The 27,526-nt window shown below is 42.1% G+C and overlaps 1 protein-coding gene across 13 annotated transcripts in view; it reads left to right on the forward strand.

The window, feature by feature from the left end:
• Positions 1 to 27,526, forward strand: part of LOC137375927 (rho GTPase-activating protein 26-like) — a 225,176-nt gene that overhangs the window by 102,514 nt on the left and 95,136 nt on the right. For all 13 annotated transcript variants that reach the window (XM_068043640.1, XM_068043639.1, XM_068043635.1 and 10 more), the window contains 4 exons: positions 10,445 to 10,555; positions 12,308 to 12,412; positions 22,173 to 22,302; positions 22,430 to 22,530. In XM_068043640.1, the coding sequence (XP_067899741.1) occupies positions 10,445 to 10,555; positions 12,308 to 12,412; positions 22,173 to 22,302; positions 22,430 to 22,530 (447 nt within the window). The remainder of the gene's footprint in view (positions 1 to 10,444; positions 10,556 to 12,307; positions 12,413 to 22,172; positions 22,303 to 22,429; positions 22,531 to 27,526) is intronic.

Here is a 27,526-nt window from a genome sequence, read left to right on the forward strand (position 1 = left end):
AAGTTAAGCTCAAACTAACTCGGGGAAGACCCAATGTACTCAGTGAAGGCACCGCTAGTGAGGGAGTTACCCCTAGCTCAGGACTGGGAGCTGAGCTGTTAAAGTCCTCCCAGTTGATACCAGAGTTCAATGAGGGGGATGTGGAAGCATTTTTCATCTGTTTTGCAAGGTTTGCAAAACAGTTGAAGTGGCCAGTAGGCTGGACATTGTTATTGCAAAGCAAACTAACAGGAAAAGCTCATGTGGTTTATTCACTGTTGCCAGATGCGAGTTCATCAGGTTATGAGATGACTACAAATGCTATCGTCAGTGCTAGTGAGTTAGTACCAGAGGCGTACCGCCAAAAGTTCCGAACTCTCCAAAAGCAGCCTGAACAAACTTGCATCAAGTTCGAAAGGGTTAAGCAGCTCGCTTTCGACCGATGGATATGGGCACTTATGACAGGGTCCACCTATGAAAATCTTAGAGGTGATCCTCTTTGAGGAGTTCAAAAACTCACTTCCCGTTTCCATAAAAACGACATGGAGGAACAAAAGGTTCCAAGAGTCAGGCAGGCAGCAATCCTGGCTGATGATTATACACTTATTCACAAGCCCTTGCCCCAAGGGAAATCCTTCCCTCGTCAGCTCCAAAAACCTGGAAAGGATAGAAGGTGGGAGGGTGATAGGTGGATGAACAGCCATGAGTGAGAAGGGAGAGCTGGAAAAACAGGGTGCCCTCCTCAGGCCAAAAAGGAAAGTGCTGAGAACAAGAGTGATGCCCGTATGTTTCCATTGTAACAAGGCAGGTCGCCTTCAAGCTGACTGCTGGAAGTTATAAGGAAAACCCATAGGTTTAGTCAGGGTACACCAGACCAGTGCAGGAAAAGGGGCCCTGATGGAAAGAAAAGGGGCCCTGATGGAAAGCACAGCGGACCTGGCTGTGGCTTTAACTGTGGCAGTAAAATCCAGAAAACCTACTGCTGAGACTACGGGAGAACTTCACAAAATCGCTGAGAGTTACCAGGATTTTGGAAAAGTGACCGCATACCCCTCGAGTGAGGTGAGTAAGCCCATAGTCATACTTGGGGATGCAGGGGCCACCCAATTCCCCCAGAGAGTGCATTGAATGCTAAAGTTCTAGTAAATGGTATTGGAGGAAAGTATATGCCCATACCTTTATACTGGGTGCACCTGAAGTGCGACCTTGTTTCAGGATCGGTAACCTTGGAGATTGCCCCTAGTTTACCTGTGGATGGTGCTGACCTGTTCCTGGGTAATGATCTGGTGGGGGCAAAGGTGGTAGTTTCCCCAGTGGTTTTAGAAAGACTGAAAGAGGTCAGGGAGACAGAGCAGTTACAAGAAAAGGTCCCTGGCATTTTTCCTGACTCTGTGGTGACCCGGTCCTTGGCCAAATAAGCTCCGTCAGAGGAGGCTGAACTGACACTGCAAATAAATGACCATACTGTCTGGTTATCCGAAACCTCCTTTGGGAAGTTAGAGGACCCAAAGGATGGGTTAAACAGGTCTTCCTTGTTTGAGGCTCAGCAAGCCGACCCAGGGTTAAAAAAGTTAGCACAGACTGCCCAAGCTGAAGCAGAGGGAGTTCCAGAATGCTACTATTTCAAGGATGAGGTGCTGATGAGGAAGTGGAGACCTTCTCACAGACCTGCAGCCGAAAGGTAGACCAGGTTCACCAGGTGGTGGTGCCGTCGAGGTACCGTAGGGAAATATTGAGAATAGCCCACGAGATTCCAATGGCTGGACATGTCATTATCAGAAAACCCAAGCCCACATCATTTTCACTGGCCACAACTCCACAAGGATGTGGTGGAGTTCTATAAGACTTGCCACATGTGCCAGGTTGTGGGGGAGCCTCAACCTGCAATAAAACCTGCACCCCCAATTCCCATACCGGCTTTTGGGGAACAATTCAGCAGAGTGCTGATAGATTGGGTGGGACCCCTGCTGAAAAGAGGGCTACCAGTATCTTCTCACCAATATGAATGTGGCTACTCAATTTCTATCAAGGTAGTCGTGGAGGGGCTAACCCAATTCTTCACCCGATGTGAGCTGCCTGCTGAGGTCCAGTCGGATCATGGCACAGATTTTACGTCCAGCAATTTTGAAAAGGTCGTGGGTAATCTGGGCATAACCCAGCTGAAGTCCTGAGCCTATCACCCACAAGGCTTTGGAGCGGTCCCACCAGACCCTGAAGACAATGATCAGGCCATACTACTATGAGTAGGCCCATGACTGGGATTTCTTCTGTTTGCTACCAGAGACTCACCTAATGAGTCCACTGGCTTTAGTCCCTTTGAATTAGTTTATGGACATGAGGTGAAAGGTCCTCTAAAACTAATCCAGGAGAGGTTTTGAGACCCAGGAATGAACCTTCCCTGTTAGACTACATCTCCATGTGCCGAGAACAGCTCACGAGAGCTTGTGCGGTGGCTCAGGAGCACCTTAAAAAAAAAACCTCCCAGACAACTATGAACAGGCAGGCGGATAAACATGCCAAGGCCAGGTGTTTTCAGCCCAGAAACCATGTGTTACTGCTCTTACCAATACAGGGAGAACTGTTGAAAGCGTAGCTCAGTGCCCCGTACAGAGTAGTAAAAAGAATTAGAGTCATAGAGTCATAGTTATACAGCACAGAAACAGGCCCTTCGGCCCATCGTGTCTGTGCCGGCCATCAAGCACCTAACTATTCTAATCCCAATTTCCAGCACTTGGCCTGTAGCCTTGTATGCTATGGCGTTTCAAGTGCTCATCTAAATACTTCTTAAATGTTGTTGGGTTCCTGCCTCTACCACCTCTTCAGGCGGATTCCAACCACCGTCTGGGTGAAAAAGGTTTTCCTCAAATCCCTTCTAAACCTCCTGCCCCTTACCTTAAATCTATGCCCCCCGGTTATTGAACCCTCCGCTAAGGGAAAAAGTTTCTTCCTATCTAACCTATCAATGCCCTTCATAATTTTGTATCCTCTCAGCCTTCTCTGCTCTAAGGAAAACAACCCTAGTCTTTTCAGTCTCTCTTCATAGCTGAAATGCTCCAGCCCAGGCAACATCCCAGTGAATCTCCTCTGCACTCTCCAGGGCAATCAACATCCTTCCTATAGTGTGGTGCCCAGAACTGTACACAGTACTCCAGCTGTGGCCTAACTAGCGTTTTATACAGCTGCATCATAACCTCCCTGCTCTTATATTCTATGCCTCAGCTAATAAAGGCAAGTATCCCGTATGCCTTCCTAACCACCTTATCTACCTGTGCTGCTGCCTTCAGTGATCTATAAACAATTACACCAAGGTCCCTCTGACCCTCTATACTTCCTAGGATCCTACCATTCATTGTATATTCCCTTGCCTTGTTAGTCCTCCTAAAATGCATCACCTCACACTTCTGAAGATTAAATTCCATTTGCCACTGCTCTGCCCATCTTACCAGCCCATCTATATCGTCCTGTAATCTAAGGCTTTCCTCCTCACTATTTACGACTCCACCAATTTTCGTGTCATCTGCCAACTTACTGATCATACCTCCTATATTCACGTCTAAATCATTAATGTACACTACAAACAGCACTGGTCATAGGCTTCCACTCGCAAAAACAACCTTCGACCATCACCCTCTGCTTCCTGCCACTAAGCCAATTTTGGACCTAATTTGCCAAATTGCCCTGGATCCCATGGGCTCTTACCTTCTTAACCAATCTCCCATGCGGGACCTTATCAAAAGCCTTACTGAAGTCCATGTAGACTACATCAACTGCTTTACCCTCATCTACACATCTAGTCGCCGCCTCGAAAAAGTCAATCAAGTTAGTTAGACACAGTCTGTCCCTGACAAAGCCATGCTGACTATCCCTGATTAATCCCTGCTTCTCCAAGTGGAGATTAATCCCGTCCTTCAGAATTTTTTCCAGTAGTTTCCCTGCCACTGATGTTAGACTCACCGGCCTGTAATTTCCTGGTTTATCCTTGATATCCTTCTTGAATAATGATACCATATTCGCTGTCCTCCAATCCTCTGGTACCTCTCCTGTGTCCAGAGAGGATTTGAAAATCTGTGTCAGAGCCCCTATTATCTCCTCCCTTGCCTCACATAACAGCCTGGGATACATCTCATCTGGGCCTGGGGAATTATCCACTTTTAAGCCCGCTAAAACAGCTAATACTTCCTCCCTTTCAATGCTAATATGTTCAAGTATATCACAATCCCCCTCCCTGATCGCTACACCTCCATCGTCCTTCTCCATAGTGAACACAGATGAAAAGTAATAATTTAAAACCTCGCCTACGTCCTCCGGCTCCACACACACATTGCCACTATGGTCCCTAATGGGCCCTGAGCTTTCCCTGGTTATCCTCTTGCCCTTCATATACTTATAAAACGCCTTAGGATTTTCCTTTATCTTGCCCGCCAGTGTTTTTTCGATCTCCTAATTACTTTTTTTAAGTACCCCCCTATATTTTCTATACTCCTCTCATGCCTCCGCTGTTTTCTGCGCTCTGAATCTGTCGTAAGCCGCCTTTCTTTTCCCTTTCCAATCCTCTATATCCCTTGACATTCAGGGTTCCCTGGACTTGTTGGTCTACCCTTCACCCTAACGGGTACATGTTGGCTCTGAACTCTCACTATTTCCTCTTTGAATAACTCCCACTGGTCTGATGTAGACTTTCCTACAAGTAGCTGCTCCCAGTCCACTTTGGCCAGACCCTGTTTTATCATATTGAAATCGGCCTTCCCCCAATTCAGTACCTTTATTTCTGGTCCATCTTTGTCCTTTTCCATAACTACCTTAAATCCTACAGAGTTATGGTCACTATCCCCGAAATGCCCCCCCCGCTTCTACCATTTTTCTGGCTTCATTCCCTGGGATTAGATCCAGTACTGCCCCTTCTCTTGTGGGACTTTCTACGTACTGGCTCAAAAAACTCTCCTGTATGTATTTTAAGAATTACATCCCCTTTAAGCCTTTTGCACTAACACCATTCTAGTTGATATTGGGGATGTTGAAATCCCCTACTATTATTACCTTATTATTTTTACACCTCTCTGAGATTTGCCTACATATCTGCTCCTCTATCTCTCCCTGACAGTTTGGAGGCCTGTAGTACACTCCCAACCAAGCGATTGCCCCCTTTTTGTTAGCCAGGCACCTATCCGGCAATGTGGAAAATTACCCAGGTATGTCAAAAAGCAGGAAACGTCCAACCCGGCCAGTTACCATCCCATCAGTCTACTCTCGATCATCAGTAAAGTGATGGAAGGTGTCGTTGACAGTGCTATCAAGCGACACTTGCTTAACAATAACCTGCTCAGTGACGCTCAATTTGGGTTCCGTCAGGGCCACTCCGCTCCTGACCTCATTACAGCCTTCAAACATGGACAAAAGAGCTGAACTCAAGAGGTGAGGTGAGAGCGACTGCCCTTGACATCAAGGCATCAAGGAGTCCCAGCAAAACAGGAGTCAATGGGAATCGGGGGAAAACTCTCTGCTGGTTGGAGTCATACCTAGCCCAAAGGAAGATGGTTGTGGTTGTTGGAGGTCAATCATCTCAGTCCCAGTGCATTACTGCAGGAATTCCTCCAACAACCACAAGCATCTTCCTTTGTGCTAGGTATGACTCCAACCAATGGAGAGTTTTCCCCTTGATTCCCATTGACTCCAGTTTTGCTAGGGCTCCTTGATGCCATACTCTGTCAGATGCTGCCTTGATGTCAAGGGCAGTCACTTTCACCTCACCTCTTGAGTTCAGCTCTTTTGTCCATGATTGAAGGCTGTAATGAGGTCAGGAGCGGAGTGGCCCTGACGGAACCCAAAATGAGCATCACTGAGCAGGTTATTGCTAAGCAAGTGCTACTTGATAACGCTGTCAACAACACCTTCAATCAATTTACTGATCGAGAGTGGACTGATAGTGCGGTAATTGGCCGGGTTGGACTTGTCCTGCTTTTTATGTACAGGACATACCTGGGCAATTTTCCACATTGCCGGGTTGATGCCAGTGTTGTAGCTGTACTGGAACAGCTTGACTAAGGGCGTGGCAAGTTCTGGAGCACTGGTCCTCAGTACTATTACCGGGATATCATCAGGGCCCACAGCCTTTGCAGTATCCAGTGCCCTCAGCCGTTTCTTGATATCACATGGAGTGAATTGGATTGGCTGAAGACGGTCATCTGTGATGCTGGAGACCTTAGGAGGAGGCTGAGATGGATCATCCACTCACCACTTCTGGTTGAAGATGGAAGCAAATGCTTCAAGCCTTGCCTTTTGCATTGATGTGCTGTGCTCTCCCATCATTGAGGATGGGGATGTTTGTGGAACCACTTCCTCCTGTCAGTTGTTTTATTGTCCACCACCATTCACAACTGGATGTAACAGGACTGCAGAGATTAGATCTGATCTGTTGGTTGTGGGATCACATAGCTCTGTCTATTGCATGCTGCTTCCACTGTTTGGCATGCAAGTAGTCCTGTGTTGTAGCTTCACCAGGCTGACACTTCATTTTTAGGTATGCCTGGTGTTGCGCCTGGCATGCTCTCTTCATTGCACAAGGGTTGGTCCACCGGTTTGATGGTAATGGTAGAGTGGGGGATATGTCAGGTCATGTGATTGCAGATTGTGGTTGAATACAATTCTGCTGCAGATGGCCCACAGCACCTCATGGATGACCAGTTTTGAGTTGCTAGATCTGTTCAAAATCTATCCAATTAGCACAGTGGCAGTGACACACAACACGATGGTGAGTACCCTCGGTGTGAAGTTGGGACTTTATCTCTACAAGGACAGTGCGGTGGTCACTCCTACCAATACTGTCATGGAAAATGCATCTGTGAGAGGGAGATTGGTGAGGATGAGGTCAAGTAGGTTTTTCCCTCTTGTTGGTTCCCTCACCACCTGCCGCGAGCCAGTCTAGTAGCTATGTCCTTTCGGACTCATCCAGCTCAGACAGTCGTGGTGCTACCGAGCCACTCTTGGTGATAGACATTGAAGTTCCCCACCCAGAGAACATTTTGTGACCTTTCTACCCTCAGTGCTTCTTCCAGTTGTTGTTCAACATGGAGAAACACAGATTCATCAGCCGAGAGAGACCGATAGGTGGTAATCAACAGGAGATTTCCTTGCCCATGTTTAGCCTGATACCATGCAACTCCCAGGGCAACTCCCTCCTGACTGTATACCACTGTGCCACCACCTCTGGTGTGTCTGTCTTGCCAGTGGGGCAGGACATACCCAGGGATGGTGATATCAGTGTCTGGGACATGGACTGCAAGGTATGATTCCGTGAGTATGACTATGTCAGACTGTTGCTTGACTAGGCTGTGGGACAGCTCTCCCAATTTTGGCACAAGCCCCCAGATGTTCGTAAGGAGGACTTTGCGGGGTCGACAGGGCTGGGCTTGCGGTTGTCATTTCCGGTTCCCAGGTCAATGCTGGTTGGTCTGTCTGGTTTCATTTTCTTAAACTTTGTAGCAGCTTGCTAGGTCATTTCAGAGGGCATTTATGGGTCAACCGCATTGCTGTGGGTCTGGAGTCACATGTAAGGCTGGCAGATTTCCTTCCATAAAGGATATTAGTGAACCAGATGGGTTTTTACAACCATCGACAATGGTTTCATGACCACTAGACTAGCTTTTTAATTCCAGATTTATTAACTGAATACAAATTTCACTGTCTGCCGTGGGATTCGAACCACGTTCTCAGAGCATTCGCCTGGTGCGCTGGGCTACTCGTCTAGTGACATTACCACTACGCCACCGTCAACCACTTGTGTTGCTACTGCATAGCAGTGTGAAATGGTGAGCTTCGCCTGTTGCTGAAGTTTTTGAGATACCTTACCGTTCTAGTGTAGTTTGAGGTAAACTGGGCACTTTTCAGGTCTGAAAGTGGCGGCTTTAGGTCCATTTGTGGGTATGCGCCATACACAATGAGCAATGATCTGATTGGGGTAGCCATTATCCTGCAGGATAGCTTTGAAGCGCCCTATTTTGGCGTCAAGCTTGCATAGTCTGCAAATGGCTTGGATCCTATTTGCGAGATTGTCAATAACGCCAGTCTCATAGTGCGTGGAACTGTAGGAATCTCAAGGTATATATTGAGCAGTGAAGGTAGGCTTGTGGTAGACAGTAGTAGAGAACCCATTAGTGGATTTCTCAACTAGTACGTTGAGGAAAGAGAGCTCATTAGACTGCTCCATTTCAAAGGTAAATTTGAGCCCAGAATGGAGTGCATTAAGGTATGCAAGGAAATTCTTACATGCAGCTGCAGATTCAAATATAGAAAATGTATCATGTACGTATTGGAAATATGCATGGGGTAGGGAGGTTAGGGGTCATTCCATAGAAAACGTATTTCTGTGGAAACTGACGAAAATGTTAGCAATATCTGGGCCTAGAAGGGATCTTATAGCAACACCACCTATTTGGGCAAACATGGTGTCATTACTGAGCTAGACATAGACTTTTGCGCTGCATCAGTATATCATGGCAATCTAGACGCTGCCATTTTCTGAATCTGTATTCATTGAACTTAAGAACTTAGCAACCCGCACAGTTTTCTATGGAGTAATGGCTTCTCTACTACTGTTTACTGCAAGCCGACCTTCACTGCTCAATATATGCGTTGGAATTCCTATAACTCCACGAGCTATAAGATTGGCCTTATCGGCAAACTTGTAAATAGGGCCCGAGCCACTTAGGGAAATTTGATGCCAAAATAGGGCGCTTCAAACCTGTCCTATGGGATAACGCTGCCCTGATCAGACTGTTGCTCGTTATGTATGGCGCATACTCACAAATGGGCCAAATGCTGCCGCTTTCAGATTTGAAAAGTGCCCAGTCTTCCTCAAATTACTCTGGAAGGGTAAGGTATCTCAAAAAATTGAGCAACATGTGAAGCTAGCTGTTTCACACTGTTACTGTGCAGTCGCAAAACAAGTGGTATTTTCTACTAACGGAATGCTGCTGTCAAGCCAAAAAGACGTTCTGCCTGCCACACAAATGAGTAAGGTGAATTCCAGAGCCATGTGATATCTGGTATGTAGGCGGTACGTCCCAACGACTGGCAGATCATATCAAACAGCAGGTCCCTTCGGCTGCTCGCAATAGGCAGAGTTTTGACCGTACTTGCAAAACTCAGAACACAATGTCTGCCGTTAGATGTGATTCCGCGATTGGACAGCACTTAACGGAACAATCTCGAGTGTGCTAAGAATTACACTTAACAACCAAATTTAAGATTTAGTTGGGCTTGCAATGTGGCTCACTTACGTTTCCTACATACGCAGGGACCTATCCTCTGCAGCCAAAAGAAACATGTCCAGGCATTGCACCATTTTGAATTAAACAAAGCGTGGTGGGAAATAGTTCCCTGGTGTATTCTCTATGACAATGCCGTAACCACTCAGCACCCTTTTCTCATGCAGTATAAATTGTTGCTCCCCTTTGAAATTTAGCATTCTTGCTAGTTTCGATGAAAGGTTACTGACCTGAAACGTTAACTCTGCTTCTGTCTCCACAGATGCTGCCAGACCTGCTGAGTTTTTCCAGCACTTTCTATTTCAGATTTCCAGCATCCGCAATATTTTGCTTCTAATGACCAAACAATGTTTTCTTTGTGATGTTGATTGAGGGATAAATACTACCCAAGACACTACGTGGATATGATTATGAAGATCACACACCAGTGTCTGTTACTCATTTTTTAAATTTATTAATGTGAAATGCAAATAATGCAAATAGCCACCTCTGGATTCCCAATTAATCAATTAACAGCATATTGAATTCCATCTGCCTTGGTTTTGCCCATTCACTTGATCAGTTTGTGTTCCGTCGTTACTTGCTACTCCCATCTGCACAATTTACTGTGCCTCCTAATTTAGTGTTGTCTGCATATGTGGATATACAACTCTGTTCCTCAATTCAGGTCATTAATGTATATTAATTAAGTCCCAGGGAAACACCACTTGACACATACCACCAATTGGAAATTTAACCCTTTATCCCTACTCTCCTACCTCTCAACCAATTCAGGATTTCCTCCAATTTTGTGCACCTTCAATTTTGCTAATAATCCCTTGTACCTTCTGGAGGCCCTTATAGACAATATTCATGGGTGATCATATCCACCGTGATAAGAGATTGTCTCAAAAATTTCAGCTGGATTTGTTGGATCTGACCTACCTCAAAAAATCCACGCTGACTCTTAAGCGCTAAGTTGCTGTCTCCGGAAATAGATTCATGTAACTCCTGTACAGCTGATAAATGGACAGGTCTGAGGTCATCTGATTTCTTTCTCCCTCCCTTCTTAGTAATGGAATGATTTGACATTTAGAATCATCTGCTAAACCTAAAAAATGATTCTACTTTGCTGTTCAGGCCTAAGATTCAGTTGGTTTCTGTTTTGTATTGAATGCTAATGTAATTTTTGTTTCTGATAAGACTTTTGCTTTGACATACAGGCAGATAGTCAGGTTGATGTTGTCCGACAACATTTCTACGAAGTGTCACTGGAATACGTATTCAGAGTGCACGAGGTGCAAGAACGAAAGATGTTTGAGTTTGTGGAACCAGTAGGTGAACATTTTAAATCGCACTGGCTCATAGTATTTTTTTAAAATTCCTTCCTGTGTTATGAATGAGGGGGAAGGAGTGCACTGTCTTTTCTAGTTCCACGTCTCCACAGGCCACAACATCGATTTAACTGTTTACTTGGTTACTAGTACAGCTAATCATATACTCTATTATTTTATCCCAGAATAAAATTCTCCAACCAGGTTTCTTTACTCAGCAACAAAATTATCAGTTTATTTTAAAACAAGACTTAACCAGTAATGAAGCAAAGCATTCACTCACCGATTAAAATATGAAAGTTCCCTTTTTAAAAATTCCCCAATTGCACACACATACAAACACACACTGGGGGAAAAAAATTCACTCTGCGGAGGTCTATTACAAAAAAAAAGACAAAAAAAAAACTGCTTTGGCCAAATACTTGCAAATTCTTGATGGGGAAAAAAGATATGGAAGGAAGTCAGTTGTCCCTTTTTTGGTTTGGCATCCGGGTATAAGGAGATGGATCACTGGGTTTGTTTAAGAAGCAGTCCATTCTGGAGATGTCCAGAATTATTCTCGTAGGCTTTCTCGGAGAAATGTGGCATCTAGGTTTTTCTGCCAGTGCACACTTGAATCGCAGGATTTCTTTCAGCTCCACAGGAGCTGCATGGCACCAGGGATTTTTTTTGCTCTTCCACACTGAATCTTGGCAGGATTTCTTCAAATAGTTAAAGGAGGAGATGAGCTGGGTGATTTCTTTTTCCTTGGCAGGAAAACACCAACTGTCTTCAAACAGTTCACACCCCAACGAACTGAAAACAATCCAACCCCAAACGAAGGGTCGACCTCCGAACCTCCATAAACCTTAACATGTGGCTTCTCTATCTATTTTTCCCCAAGTCACCAAAAGTCCTGCTGTTTTCTGAGCACAAATCACAGGTGGCCTCCAGCACAGGTAGATTTCAAGCAACATCTTGTCCTGTCAGTGAACCTGGTTAAAAAAAACACATCCATGGAATCTTTTCAGTTTTAACACAAGACTTCAAAAAATAAAAATATTAAAAATAATGGAAGCACTTTTGTAACGCATGAGATGTGAACATCTCTGGCAAGGTCAGCATTTGTTATCCATCCCTAATTGTGAAAAGGTGGTGGTGCGCTGCTTTGAACCACTGGAGTCCATCTGGTGTAGGTATACCCATAGTACTGTCAGGAAGGGAGTTCCAGGTTTTGACCCAGCGACAGTGAAGGAACTGACTATAGGTTTAATATATCTTTTAAATGTCTGTTGTCAGGGCCCCTAGTGCTCCATGATTCCAAAGCCACAGAATTTCTCTTATCCCCAGTTATTTGATTCAAATGTGTACTCCAAATTTAAATGTCAGTTTGCCACCAATTTTTCAATTCCCATTAAATTGGACCTACACCTTCCATACACAATCTATCAGCTCCCCTACTCAGTTACCAAATCTTATTGATTTGAGATCCATAATTAGTAACTTTGCAGAAACTATGTCCAGCCTTTGAGAATCTTATGCTGTGCTCAGTCTCTTTGATTACATTGCAATTTTTGCATTTATATCCAATCCAATTTAATGTGCCAGTGAATTGAGGACACATTGCTAAATGTGAAATTAGCTGGTTCCTGTGATTCGCTGAACATGTTGACCTGTGGCCAAATCGAAAATGTATATTTAGTGGAGTATGACATTTGATGAAGGGAAAATTGTTGGTTTATGACCCTGCATTTTTTTGTCATTGTTTTACAGTTGCTTGCATTCTTACAAGGACTCTTCACATTTTATCATCATGGCTATGAACTGGCAAAAGACTTTGGACATTTTAAAACCCAGCTTCAGATCAGCATTCAGAATGTAAGTAAAGAAGTAAATTTACCTTACCTCCAAAAAAAGTTAGAAAAAATTGCTGCTTTGAATTTTTACCTACAATTGGTTTAACGTTTCGATAAATTTTTGCTTATTTGTGTATCGAATTCAAATCAATAAGTAACCATCAAAACAAATGATAGTAAAAGGAGGAAATTGCTCCTTTTAAATTTTTGCACGCTGTTTGGGGTAGCTTAGTGCCTGCAACTGAGAGAAGAGACTAACTTCCACAAATGCTTTGTTTTTTCCATGTGCTTCAAGACTTTTCTGTCTAGTGGTCAGGAAAGGAAAACCCCAAACCATCCTTCCGTGTAAATTATTCACTGCAATATGATGTGGTGTAGCAGAATGATCCCACATGGCTTAATGTGTTTCCTATCTTACATGATTGAAAATCTAGCTATATTTCATTTAAATGGTGTTTGGTGTGTTAAAACTAAGCAATCTCCCCTCATCACTGACAAGTTCGCAGTTAACTTATTTTTTGTCATCTACAATGCATTCCCTCATTCCCATATCATGTAAGTTCACGTATCATACCCAACCAATTAGCAAATCTAGCTAAGAAAAGGGAATGATACTATGCAGAAATAAGCTTTTTTCATAACTTCTAGATATTCGTTTTCTGATTGTGGAATATCAGATAGACCAGAGAAGTGGAGGTACTAATGAACCATTTTAATTTAGTAAATGTCAAATCAAATGACCAACTTCTTCCTGGCACTTCAAGTCTATTATAGAAAGTGACTGACTATTGGCATACTTACTAGTCAGATTGATAGAATGTAAAAAACCATTCCACATCGTCATTGCCAAGGGTGGGCAGTAATGAGGAATGCTCATGCACAGTAATAAATCTTGATGATTGTAACTGTTTTGAGCTTTTCTTTCCATGTGTCAACTTGGAAAAGATACCTGAGCACATAAATGAGTAATCTCTGATTTCACTCCAGTCATTGTTTCGTGTCTCTTAACTTCAAACTGGTTTAACTTTTATCAGTCTTGCTCTAGCAAGTCTCCTGACCTGTCTGAGAAGGTCTTCCAATTATGTGTGCTTCCCATACTGACTCCTAACATTGTTAGCAAGCCTTCTGATTGTGCTGCTCGAGACATGAATGGTCACCAGTCTGCAGAAGCAGTTGATCTGGTGATCAGTTGAAAGTTCAGTGGTCTATAATAGAGCAATCTGATCAGTTGGAGATACTGCAGCAGTACAACAATGCATCACTTATTAATATAGATGCTAGAAAACTGTAGACCCTCTGCTGTCTCAAACCAGTAAAAGTTTAACTTTAGTTTTTTTATGATGTACTTAATAGATACAGTGGTTAATGATGGTTTTTGTAAGCTTAAGTAAAATATTAAAGCAAAATTCTGTGATGCTGGAAATCTGAAATAACAATGGGAAATGTCAAAAATACTAAGCAGGCCTGGCGGCATCTGTGGAAAGAGAAACGGTGTTGAAGTTTCAGGTCGATGACCTTTCATCATGTAAAAAATCCTTTGGAGTAACTTATACTGTTTTGATGCTCCATTTTCAGAATGCAGTTTCCTCCCTTGTTTTCAATTGAGATGTGCATCATTTTAGCATTGTTGCTCTGGGATTCTGCTATAGCTTTCTCAATATTCTTGTTAGTTGGTGTGAGAATTTAATAGGGCATAAGTTACGAGTGATAAGAAAACAAGAACATAACCTTTGATCTTTGTCATTGAAGCCACATGGGAAGTAAAGGTGGTGTAATTTAGTCCAACTGATGTCCCAACTGACTAATAAGCCTTTGGTTTAAATACTAGGATTAGCAGGCTGCAAATTGCCAAACCTTTTCAAGTTGTTCTGCAATCCATGAAAGTGTTGAAAGATCCACTAGATATGTCACCTGAAGAGGTTCTTTCTAATCGAGACATGTGCTGATTCTATCTTTTTTGGAAGGGGATAATTTCATTTAATAAAAAAAGACACTTCAGGATGAATACTCTTGCAGCTATGGTGATGTTCTTTTCAGTAGAATTGCTTACTATAGAATGTTGGCACAGGTGTGTATGCATACCGCCGCATAATTGTATGGAGAATAGTATTTTGCCCATTACTACATAAGGCACTCAAAACAGCGCAGATGCAATGTAAAGCTTCATCCTTATGGTACACCTGTTATCACCTTGAGCATATAGAGATTCCCCTCTTTACAGCCAATAACATAAGAGCAGGCCCCTCAAACCTGCCCCTCCATTCTCTTAGATCATGTCTAATTAACACAACTCAATGAACCTGCCTTTGCTCAATATCTCTTGATGCCCTTAGCTAACAAAAATCTATCAATCTTAGTCTTAAATTTTAATTGACCCAGCATCCACAACCTTTTAGGGGAGGGTGTTCCAGATGCTTTGTATGGAAAAAATGTTTCCTGGTTTCACTCCTAAATATCTTCAGAATTTAACTCTTTAAGCCCTGGTATCATACTGATGAATCTGCACTGTACCCTTTTCAATGTCAATATATTTTTTCTGAGGCACTGTGCCTAAAACTGAATGCAGCACTTCAGATGTGGTCTGACCAAGCCAACTGATGCATCACTTCATTTCTATATTCCAGTCCCCATGTTTGCCATAGTTTTGCCCATTCACTTAGTCTGTCTTTTATTATTCGTTCCAGGGATGTGGGTGTCGCTGGCTGGGCCAGCATTTATTGCCCATCCCCACTTGCCCTTGAGAAGGTGGTGGTGAGCTGCTTGCCTTTGTAACTTCTTCTTCCCATCTTACTGTGTCTCTTAACAAATCTGCCATTCCCTTATTGTCCATCTTCATCTTATCGGCATCTGTATTTAATGGGCCCCGTTCCCCTTTACCTCTCTCTGTCTGTTAATATATTTTAAAAAATATTTTGCTGTTAGCATTGATATTAAATGCAAGTATTTTCATACTTTTTTGGACATTTTACTTTTTTTGTATCCCTTTACTTTTTATAGCTAAAAGTTTTCTGAATTTTCACATTTCCTTGCATTTGTATAACCCTTTTATTTTAGCACAATACTGCCTCTCACCGATTTGTTGACTATAGTTGCTTAACTACAGAAGTTTAACTTTTGCTTTTTAGGATTAGGTACAAGGGACAGCTCACAACCGGATTTGGTTCTTAAGAGTAATTCAGATATTTTCCGCCTGTTACAGTGGCTAAACCACTTGGTTGTAATGTCTTCTTAAGTTATGATTCCTTTATGTTATGAAAGTGCTTGTTTTTTTTTAATATATTGTTTGAGAAATTCATATTCAAACTGAAGAAATGTTGGACCAGTTTTTTCCCCCCAAGAGGGTCATCAAGAGGACTTGTTTGACAATGTTTACTGGTTGTCACATGACTCAAGTTAAAAATGGAACAGAAACACTGGTAATTAGGGAAGATGTGTGCAGAGAAGTGACACGTCAGAAGGTGGACTTTCTGTTTCCAGAATTGTTTGGAGTTAGGAATGAACTGTTTAAAAGGGGTTGGAGTTTTTTAAAAAAACTGAAGGACAGAACCCCAGCTCAACCCAGCCTGTTCCATTTCTTTAAAAAGTCTGCAGAAGGAGAGGACTTCCACGGAGAGGAGAGGAGACCACCATCTAGCTCAGCTTTCCAGCACCTCTCTAAAAGTCCCTGAGAAGTCTTTTGTGTCAACTCATCTCGTCTCCTGAATTTGAACAAAAACCTGCTAAATTAATTCTCAACGCCACCTGAAAAGAACTGTTCTAAAAGATCCCACTGACCCATCTACATGTACTCGGAGACCAGACTGTATGCCAGTTTTGGAACACGATGTATCCCATCTGCTGTTGATCTTCAAGAATGAACACGTATTCAGCCTAAGTGTTTTTTTTTGTGTGTTAACAGAACAGAGCTGTAAACAACAAGCCCTTTTATTTTTCCGGTTAACTAGTGAGTGTGAGGGGCTAAGGTAAAAAGGGAACTTTAATATTTCAATCCATGTGTTTATGCCTTACTTCATTACTGGTTCAGACTTGTTTTATAATAAACTGATAATTTTGTTGTTTATTAAAGAAATCTGGTTGGTGTGTTTTATTCTGGAAAAAAATAGTCTTTGATTGAACGTTTTGGGGAAAAAAATAAATATATGTTGTGACCTATGGAGAACTGGAACTAGAATAAACAGTGCACTTCTCCCGCCTCTGTCATAACAGTAGACTTATAATACATGCTCTGTTTGGTTAAATGAACGTGATCTTATCTGGCTGAATAAGGAAGTAAAACAAGGAGCAACCATGAGTAACCATCATAATCTCTAAGGAGCATCTGCAGATCATAAAATAAGATCTTTTTTCCCCTCATAACATCAAAACTATACATTATAAAACAGTTCAGAAGTAGCATCAACATGTCATATAATGCTTGCTGGCAGTAGATTTGTGGGCTGTCAACTTTCCACTTTTTATAGTCCAATAGTTCGTCCAAGCACCATTATCACTAACGTAATGATACAGCTCTTCCTGCTGCTCATTCACCATAAGGGCAGCAGGCACATAGAACACCAGCACCTGCAAGTTCCCCTCCACTTTATCCTGATTTGGAATGATATCAGCGTTCCTTCACCGCCATTGGATCAGAATCCTGGAACTCCCTCCCTAACAGCACTGTGGGTATACCTATACCACAAGGACTGCAGCATTCAAGAAGGTGGCTCACCACCATCTTCTCGAGGTCAATTAGGGATGGTTAATAAATGCTAGCCTTGCCAGTGATGTCCACATCCCAGGAACAAATAAAAATAATAGAATTGTTTTTTGCAACCATATCAACTCTATGGTATTTTATGTTACCCTTACTCACGAGCTTAATGTCATTTCACAATAAACTCTTGCTTTAATATGTGCCTTATTGTCATGTTCTATTTGCCCTGCTTCTAAGTAGTGCGCTGTAGGAAGACTCTAATAAGGAAAGGAACAGAGATTGGGTTTGATCACAATACCATAAAATTGCTTTTTAAAATTTATGAACGCCACATCAGTGACTTTGTGGTGCTGAATTCTACTTTCCAGCTACCCCACTGTAAAGATAGCTTTCCAAATCTCATTTTCTAAATTATTTTTGTGATTAGTCTAAATGTGTGCTCTGTCAATACCACCTCACCAACAGTGGAAATAATTTATCACTACTTAGCTTATCAGAGCCCTTTATAATCACAGAATTGTTACAGTGCAGCAGGAGGCTATTCAGTCCATCATGTCCATACCAGCTTTCCAAAAGAGCAATTTACGTAGTTCCATTCCCCCACCTTCTCCCCTTAACCCTGTACATTCTTCCTTTTCATATAATCATCTAATTCCCTTTTGACTGCTTCAATTGAACCTGCCTCCACCACACTTTAAGGCAGTGCATTCCAGACCTTAACCACTCGCTGCTTGAAAGTGTTTTTCCTCATGTCACGTTTGCTTCTCTTACCAAATACTTGAAATCTGTGCCCTCTCGCTCTCAATCCTTTCACAAGTGAGAACAGTTTCTCTCTATCTACTCTTCCCGACCCCTCATGATTTTGAATACCTCTATCAAATCACCTCTCAGCCTTCTCTTCTCCAAGGAAAACAGCCCTAACTTTTCCAATGTATCTTCATAACTGAATTCCTCATCCCTGGAACCATTCTCGTGAATCTTTTCTGTACTGTCTCCAATGCCCTCACGTCTTTCCTAAAGTGCGGTGCCCAGAACTGGACACAATAGACCAGCTGAGGCCAAACTAATGCCTTATACAAGTTTAGCATAACTTTCTTGCTCTTGTACTCTATGCCCCTATTAATGATCTTGGGCACCTCTATCAGGTCACCTATTAACTTTCTCAGTCTAATACAAAAAGTCTCTAATGGTTACCTTTCATAGAGTCCTAGACTGTGGTAACATCCTAGTAAATTTATACTGCATCTTTTCCATTGCTTTTATGTCCTCCTCATAATAGGGTGTCAAAAGGCTGCAGAGAATACACCAACTGGGTCATAACTATGATTTTGTACATGTTCAGCATTGCCTCCATGCTATTGTATGCCCCTATAGATAAAAAACAGAAATCTGATTTGCCTTTGCTATTGTCTGCCTTAATTGTACTGCCACTTCGAATGAACTGTTTATTTGCATGCCAAGATCCCTCCATTCCTCTATTGTATGTGTATTTCTTTGCATTATTCCTGCTTTCAAAAGGTGTTGCTTCACATTTTACTACACTGAACTGCATCTACCACTTATTTGCTCATCTTGTTGGCATATATGTCTCCCCCTGCAGTCCTGTGTCTTAACCATGGCTCAGTTGGTAGCACTGTTGCCTCTGATATAGAAGGCTGTGGGTTCTAGGTGCCACTTCAGGACTTGAGCACAAAAATCAAGGCTGACATTCCAGCGTATTACTGAAGGAGTGCTGCACTGTTGGAGGTGCGGTCTTTTAGATGAGGCGCTGATCTGGTAGATGTAAAAGATCCCCGGTGCTATTTTGAAGCAGAGCAGTGGAGTTATCCCCGGTATCCTGGCCAATATTTATCCCTCAATCATCATCTCAACAGATTATCTGGTCATTAATGCTTGCTGTTTGTGGGAGTCTGCTGCGCGCAAATTGGTTGCTGCATTTCCTACATGAGAACAGTGACTGCACTTTAAAGCACTTTGAGATGTCTGGTGGTTGTGCAAGGAGCTATATAAATGCAGGTCTGTCTTTTTCTTTTTAATTCTTGTCACACTAAAGAGCTGTATGGAATATCATTCACCACATTTTTTCTAGTCACAGAAATATCCTTTTCACAGGACAAGAGGAAAATTATTTGGCTCATCCTAATTCATCCATCACAAAAGTTCCTCCCATCTCCATTGCTGCATCTGATTATTTCTTAAATGATTCCAGGATTTTGCCTCTGCCCTTCGATCTGGAACTCGAGTCCAAGTATTGATTTGCTCAGTGTGTGGTGAAGAACTTCCCCATATCAGTCCTAAATTTACCTTTTAAAGTCTGAATTTGTGTTCTCTTGTCCTAATAACAGTTTAATTTAAAGTAGCATTCCAAATTTTCCTTTTCTATTCTCTTGGCTGGAATTTTATGGCCCCCCAAAGAGCATGAAGGTTGCGAAGGGGTGGGGTGTAAAATGGAGCGGGAGGCTCGGGGGTGGCCCTTCCCGGCCTGCCTCCGCCGCACACAGTGCGACAGCGGCGAAAAACGGCCCGCCCGAACCAGGCCAATCAAGGCCCTTAAGTGGCCTCTTAAGCCCCACTTGCCACGGGGACTTTTCCCTTGCCAAGCGGGTGGCCCAAGCCTGAGAACAGCCGCCTGACAAAAGCAGGCGGCTCTCTGATGGCCTGGGGGGAGTGAGTGCCCTCCTGATCAGGCACCCTGTGCCCAACAGAGGGCTGCCCCCACTGCCTCAACCACCCCCAACACCCAATATGTCCCCCACCCCCCAATCGACCACTCTTGCCTCGCCGAGGCCCGACGGATCTCCCCCGGCGAGGCGACAAAAACTTACCTTGGCTCCGGGCCTCCCCGACATCATCATCTTCAAGCTGGGCTGCAGGCCCAGCAGTGGCTACTGCTCCTGGTGGCGCTGCTGGGACTAAGAGCTGCCGGCCCGCTGATTGGCCGGCAGCTCCAGTAGGCGGGTTTCCTGCCTCAAGTGTGTGGAAGTCCTGCCTCAGAACAGTTAAAGGCCAGGGAATCGCCAAATACAGGTCGGATCCCCAGGCCAGGGGGAAGCGGGTTCACCCCTGACTTTTTAGTTGGTGGACGGCTCCCGTCCGCCGAGGGAAAAATCCTGGCCCCTCTATACCTTGATAAGATCACCTCTCAGACTTTTCCTTTCTCGGCTGAAAAGCCCAGGTCTCTATGCACACAAATGAAACTCCTGATCAAAGCTTTCAACCTTGTGGCTCTTATGTGCTCTATCTCCAAACATGAATGTTGTCTTCTTCTCTGCAAACAAAATTGGACATGATACGCAAGGTGTGGTCTAACTGTAGCACTTGAGTTTGATCATGACTGCTTGTTACTTGCATTCTCTTTTGGATCTTTAGTATAACATTATAATATTTTGTCTATTTGTGCTCTGATATTGGCTGGATATGTTGAGTATATTAAGACTCCCATGTCCCTTTCCACTTCATCCTTATCTATTTCAACACCATTCATGGATGTATGCTGTGACCATTTTTTCTTCCTGTATGCATTTTATATATTGCCTGTATTAAACTTCATTTGTCATTGTTCTGACCACTCACATTTTGTTTACCTCATTCTGAAATTTCTGGACTTTCTCATTTGATTCTGCTGTCCTGCTTAATGTGGTATTTTCTGCAAATTAAACCAATTTGCAGTAAGTTTGAGTCCAAGTCATTGATGTAAATTAGAAACAGTAGTGGTGTCAGTGCAAAGCCCTGGGGCACCCTACTCAATGTTCCATTCCCCGCATCCTGGCATGACTCCTTTAACAAGTATCTGTTGTTTTCTATCATGAACTCAAGGTTTTATCCTGAATCCCTATAGCTTTGAGCTAAACTAATGGCCTTTCAAGTGGGGTGTTGTTAAATGCTTTTTCCAAGCCTGGACATACAATGCAGTAGGGTTTTACCACAATCTACTTGTCATTTCCGCAGTGAAATCAAGCAAGTTGTTCAGGCAGGAGCTTCTCTTTTGAAGCCATATTTACTATTGTTTGCCAGATGGTTTCAAATTTACGCCTTGTATTTTTCCCCCTTCTTCCTTAATGCGAATAATGATATACTTTTGAAGGGAACAGTCTTAAACATATGGCAAAAAGACATTACCTTTCTCATCACCAACATTTTGCCCGTTGGATATGGTCAGTCTGGTTTCAGTAACCCATTAAATTTCTGCCTATCAAATAGCTAGTATGTGGGAAATTAGAAATGACTTGTCAGTCTGAACATTGAGGGGAACCTAATTGAAGTGTATAGAATTTAGGGGTCTAGAAAGAGTGGACAGGAAGGCCCTATTCCCCTTGGTTGAGAGATCCATAAACTGGGGGCCTAGATTTAGAGTAAGAGGTAGGGGGTTTAGAGGGGATTCGAGGGGAAGTTTTTTCACCAGAGGATGGTGGGGATCTGGAGCTCACTGCCTGAAAGAGTGGTATAGGCAGGAATCTCTCAAAACATTTTAAAAAGTATCTGGGTCTCCACTTGAAGTGCCATAATCTACAAGGCTATGGACCAAGAGCTGGAAAGTGGGATTAGGTTGGAGGGAAACTTTTCGGCTGGCATGGACACAATGGTCTAAATGGCCTCCTTCCATGCTATAAATTTCTATGATTCTATGATATTTAGCTAAGATTTTCTGAATGCTACTGAAGGACCTCAGGTTTTTCAGGTGTAAGGTGCCACTCAATTCCAAATATGTAAATGATCATGTATGATATGAGATTGGCTCTTGAAGCTAATTGATAGCCATTGTCAGTATTGTCATTAGACTTTTTAACCGCATATTGGTGGCAATACATTAAAAGAAAAAAATTCACTTGAGCCACTACTCTTATATGATACTAGTTTGGCACCTCAAAGTACTCCTACCAAATTGAATTTTCTATAACTGGAAAATATCATCCTATGTTGTATAATTGAAAATTCTCCAACCATATGCAACCCAAGTTTGGAAGGACAAAATTTATAAAAATAGTTTAGGTAGTTTTATAGTTTGAGGGATTACAATACTAGAATTTTACACATCCAACATTAGACTTCACTAATATCTTATTGAGAACACTGTGACATCTTATTACAGACACGGGACCGTTTTGAGGGTACGCGATCTGAAGTTGAATCATTAATGAAGAAAATGAAGGCGAACCCTCAAGAACATCAGAGTATCAGCCCTTACACAATGGAGGGCTACCTCTTTGTGCAGAAAAAAAGTAAGGCTAAATATTTATTTCTGTATTTATACACAGCCAATGGTTTTATAAATCCTTTAGAAACTTGCTTGATATTAAGCTGGTTTATTTGGACTTTTACGTTTGATAAGAATATTTTCTTTTCCAGGTCCTTTTGGATCCAGTTGGGTGAAGCACTACTGCACATATCAAAAAGAATCAAAGAAGGTTACTATGGTGCCATTTGACCAAAAAACTGGAGGAAAATTAGTAAGTTGTACTTTCATTGGCTTGCATGGTAACCTAAACATTCCATTGTGTAAGTTAAAAGGGGTGCTGTTGCTGTGACAGGTATGTTTTTTATGTGATAGAACATACATTTATTGCATTTCAACATCAGAATTAAAGGACTTCTGTTTGAGTAATTTTAGGAGCATGTATATTGCAGGTGCTGTTGTTATAGAATGATACAGGTTTCCATACACAAGGAGGCCATTCACTTCGTCATGCTTATACAGTTCCAAGCTTTTCAGCTAGAACTATGTATTCCAAACCCACTTCCCTGCCTTTTAATCTGGCCTTTATATTCTTCATTCTTAAATATTTATCTTACTCTCTTTAAAGTGTTACAGTCTATGCTTTAATAGTTGTTATCTAATCCAATAAAATCTAAAATTTAATAACCTCTTTCAAAAAAAAAACTTTGATCTTCCCCATTTGCGCTTCTGGTGATAATTCTCAGATTATGCCCCCTTGTTGATTTTTGCCAACCTGCCTATCTTTTACCACTTAATCTCTCAAAACTGATCTTAATTTTGAAAACAAAAAATGCTGAAAGTACTTGGGTCAGGCAGCATCTGTGGAGAGAAAAACAGAGTTAACGTTTCAGGTCTGTGACCTTTCATCACAGGCAAAACTGAAAAATGTAATAGGTTGTGAGCAAGTGAAAGGGGGAAGGAGGGAAGAACAACAAAAGGGTGGAGAGAAGGAGAGATTAAATGACAAAAGTTTTAAAACCTTTTGTTCACCTTTATTTTTTTAATCTCCTTTCTTGTGTTTAATCAGGTAACTACAAAAACTGGCTTTCACAGCCACATCTCCTTCCTCAGCAACTGTCTCTGGCTCCAACTTATTCCACGTGGATTTCAACTGAAATTCCACCCTTTGTGTTTTGGATCCACCCACAGTTACAGATCTCTCCTAGACATTCAGCATGCTCACCCTCATAATTTTGAAAACTTTACTTAGATATCCCTTTAACATTCTCTGTTTCAATAGGGAAAAAGTCCCATTGTTTGAGTATTTAATTCTTGTATCATTCTTGTGAATCTTCCCTGTATCCTTTCTGTGGCTCTAATTCTTAATATGGGGTGTTCAGAATTGTCTGATCAATGGCATCTACAAATTCAACATCGAAACACCTTTTGGGCGGCACAGTGGCGCAGTGGTTAGCACCGCAGCCTCACAGCTCCAGCGACCCGGGTTCAATTCTGGGTACTGCCTGTGTGGAGTTTGCAAGTTCTCCCTGTGTCTGCGTGGGTTTCCTCCGGGTGCTCCGGTTTCCTCCCACATGCCAAAGACTTGCAGGTTGATAGGTAAATTGGCCATAATAAATTGCCCCTATATAGTGACAGGTGGGGATGTGGTAGGAATATGGAATTAGTGTAGGATTAGTATAAATGGGTGGTTGATGGTTGGCACAGACTCGGTGGGCCGAAGGGCCTGTTTTAGTGCTGTATCACTAAAAAAAAAAGAATAGACTATGCTTAACAAGTCTAGCCAATGCAGAGCCACTTTGAACTATGTAGTTAAAACAGTAATTCAAGTAAAGAAATCATAGAATCCTAGAATAGTACAGCACAGAAGGAGACCATATAGCCCATCAAGTCTGTGCCGGCTCTTTTGAAAAGAAATCCAGTTAGTCCCAATTCCTGGCTCTTTCACCCATATGCTTGCATTTTTTTCTTCAACTAATTATCCAATTTGCTTTTGAAAGCTTTTTTAAAAGTTCATTCTTGGGATGTGCGCATCACTGGCAAAGTGAGCATTTATTGCCCATCCCTAACTATCCTTGAGAAGGTGGTGGTAAGCTGCCATCTTGAACTGCTGCAGTCTGTATGGTTTAGGAACATCCACAGTGCTTTTCTTTTGGTAGTGGTTTTATACAACTGAATGGCTTGCTTGGTGATTTCAGAGGGCAGTTAAGAGTCAACTAGATTGCAGTGGGTCTGGAGTCATGTGTAGCAAAGGAGGGCAGATTTTCTTTTTCCCTGAAGGTTATTAGTGAACCAGATAGGTTTTTTAAAAAATTCGGTAGTTTTGTGATCATTATTAATGAGAAGAGCATTTTATTCTAGATTTGTTCATTCAATTTAAATTTCCCCAGCTTCCATGATGCGAAGCTGCTGTTGAATCTTTTTCCAGCACCCTATCAGGCAATGCATTCCAAATCCTTACCACTCGTGTAAAAAAAACTTTTCCTCATGTCACCACTGGTTCTTTTGCCACTCACCTTAAATTTGTGTCCTCTGACTATCGACCTTTCAGCTGTTGGAAACCGTTGTTTCTCTTCATTTACTCTATCTAAACCCTTCATAATTGTAAATGTGTCTATCAAAGTTTTGCTTAGTCTTCTCAAAATACAGATTTTCCAGTTTTCATATAACTGTAATTCTTCAACCCTGGAACTATTCTAATAAATCTCTTCTGTATCCTCTTCAAAGCCTTTGTCCTTCCTAAAGTGTGGTGCCCAGAATTGGACACATTGCTCCACCTGGGGCAGGACTAGTACCTTACATGGGTTTACTATTTCCTACCTTTAATGTTCTGTCTCTATTTATGAAGCCCAGGATCTCATATGCTTTGTTAACTTGTCTTGCCACTTTCAAAGATTTGTGCACAAAGATCCCCGAGTCTCTGTTCTTGCACCCCTTTAAAATTGTACCATTTAGCTTGTATTGTCTCACGTCATTCTTCTTACCAAAATGTGTCGCCTCACACTTCTCTGTATGTTGAACTGTATCTACCTTGTGTTCATCCATTCCACCTATGTCCTCTTGAAGTTTGTTACTACTGTCTTCCTCTCTGTTTACTACACTTCCAAGTGTCGGCCACAGTTTTTGAAATTGTGTCCTGTACCTGCAAGTCATTAATGTATCTCAAAATAGCAGTGGTCCTAGTACTGAAGCCTGGAAAATGCCACTGTATACCTCCCTCCAGTCCGAAAAACAGCCTTTCAATACAAATCTGTATTCTATCCTTTAGCCAATTTTGTATCCATGCTGCTACTGTACTGCCCCTTTTGTCTTATGGGCTTCAGTTTTGCTAACAAGCCTATTATGTGGTGCTTTATCAAAAGCCTTTTGGAAATCCATATACACAACATCAACTGCACAGCCCTCATCCATCTTTCTGTTACTTCATGAACAATCTAATCAAGTTAGTCAAACACAATTTGCCCTTAACAAATTTGTGCTGACTTTTCTTTATTAGTCCATACTTTTCCAAGTCGCTGTGAGTTTTCTCTGAATTACTGTTTCTAAAAGCTTCCTACCACCAGCGTTAAACTGATTAGTCTGAAATTGCCAGATTTATCCTTCTTCCTTTTTGTGAACTAGGGTTTAACATTTGCAGTCCTCCAGTCCTGTGGCACCACCCTTGAATCCTTGGTTAATTGGAAATTTATGGCCATCATTATCAAACTGTACAATTGCCTAGTCAGACTACACCATGAGTACTGTATCCATTTTGGTTGCCAAGAAATATAGGAGTAATTGGAGGGTTGGAGGCAGTGCGAAGAAGTATCAAGAGACTGATCTTTAGTGTCAGAGGACTGAGTTGCAAGGACAGATGGGAGAAATGTGGGCTTTTAAGCTTGAAAAAGAAGTCTCTGAGAGATTATTTGATAGAGGTGTATAACGTATTTAAGAAAATGGAATTGTATTGGCACTGTAAGAGAGAGGGAGCAATGCTTTTGTTTCCATTTCAGAAATGAGTAGCAATTAAGCAAATATGAGCTATATTTGTAATTTAAGAATAAATTTATCTCCACTTTTTTTTCTCGCTTTGCTGCGATCAGTTGGATCACCTACCAATCCAGACCCCTTTTATTGCTGAAAATGCTCGAAATACTCAGGTCAGGTAGCATCTGTCGAGAGAGAAACAGAGTTTATGTTTCCGGTCGATGACCTTTCGTCAACCTGAAAGGTTAGCTCTGTTTCTCTTTCCACGAATGCTGCCTGACCTGCTGAGTATTTCCAGCACTTTTGTTTTTGTTTTAGATTTCTAGCATCCACAGTATTTTGCTTTAGTTCACTTTTAATGCTGTCATTCCTCTTTACTTAACACTTGCCCACATAGTTTGATGTCACAAGTAAGTTTTAAAGCAATGGCCCAGATTTTTTGGTCATCAGCAAAGCATGGGTGCTCACCACTGACCTTAAAGCTGCCCACAAAGATCTAGTGATTTCTGTGGCATAGTTTTCTCTTTTCCTGGTGGCAGTTTAAATCTGGTGCCAAGTCAAGGGGATGTCTTGGCATGCAGAAGCAGTGATGTCAGCAAACATGTAAGCAGCCAATCACATTGAAGTAGTCACACACAGCAAACCAGGAAGTTAAAAGTACTTGGGTGTCAGGCGTGGCGGTAACACTCTTGCCTCTGAGTCAGATGGTTATGGGTTCAAAAGTCCCACTCCTGACCTGAGCACAAAAATCTAGGCTGACACTTCAGTGCAGGACTGAGAGCGTTCTCCATTGTATGAGGTATCATCTTTCAGATGAGACGTTAAACTAAGGCCCTGTCTTCCACCTGAGATGGACATAAAAGATCCCATGGCATTATTTCGAAGAGGAGCAGAGGAGTTATCCCTGGTGTCCTGGCCAATATTTTCTTCTTAAATCAAGATAACAAAAAAAATTATCTGGTCATTATTATTTGCTGTTTATGGGAGTTTGCTGTGTTTCCTACATTACAACAGTGATTATGCTTCAGAAAGTATGTCATTGGCTGTAAAGCGCTTTAGGATGTCCTGAGGTCATGAAATGCTCTACAGAGATGCAAGTTTAAAAAACAAATCCTTCACTTTTAATTTAAAATTTCACAAATATAAAATCATCTTATCGGGCCAGTGAGGGTTTTGCAGTAATTATGAAGTTCTTATACCATTAAAATCCTAGTTACACCTCATTCAACATGGTGTAACCTTTTCAAAGGCTTTTATAGCGAAGCTAACAGCATAAGAGTGGAATTTCTCGTCAATCCATAAGA

The sequence above is a fragment of the Heterodontus francisci genome, chromosome 12 (genome assembly GCF_036365525.1).
Source record: "Heterodontus francisci isolate sHetFra1 chromosome 12, sHetFra1.hap1, whole genome shotgun sequence".
Classification (NCBI taxonomy): domain Eukaryota; kingdom Metazoa; phylum Chordata; class Chondrichthyes; order Heterodontiformes; family Heterodontidae; genus Heterodontus; species Heterodontus francisci.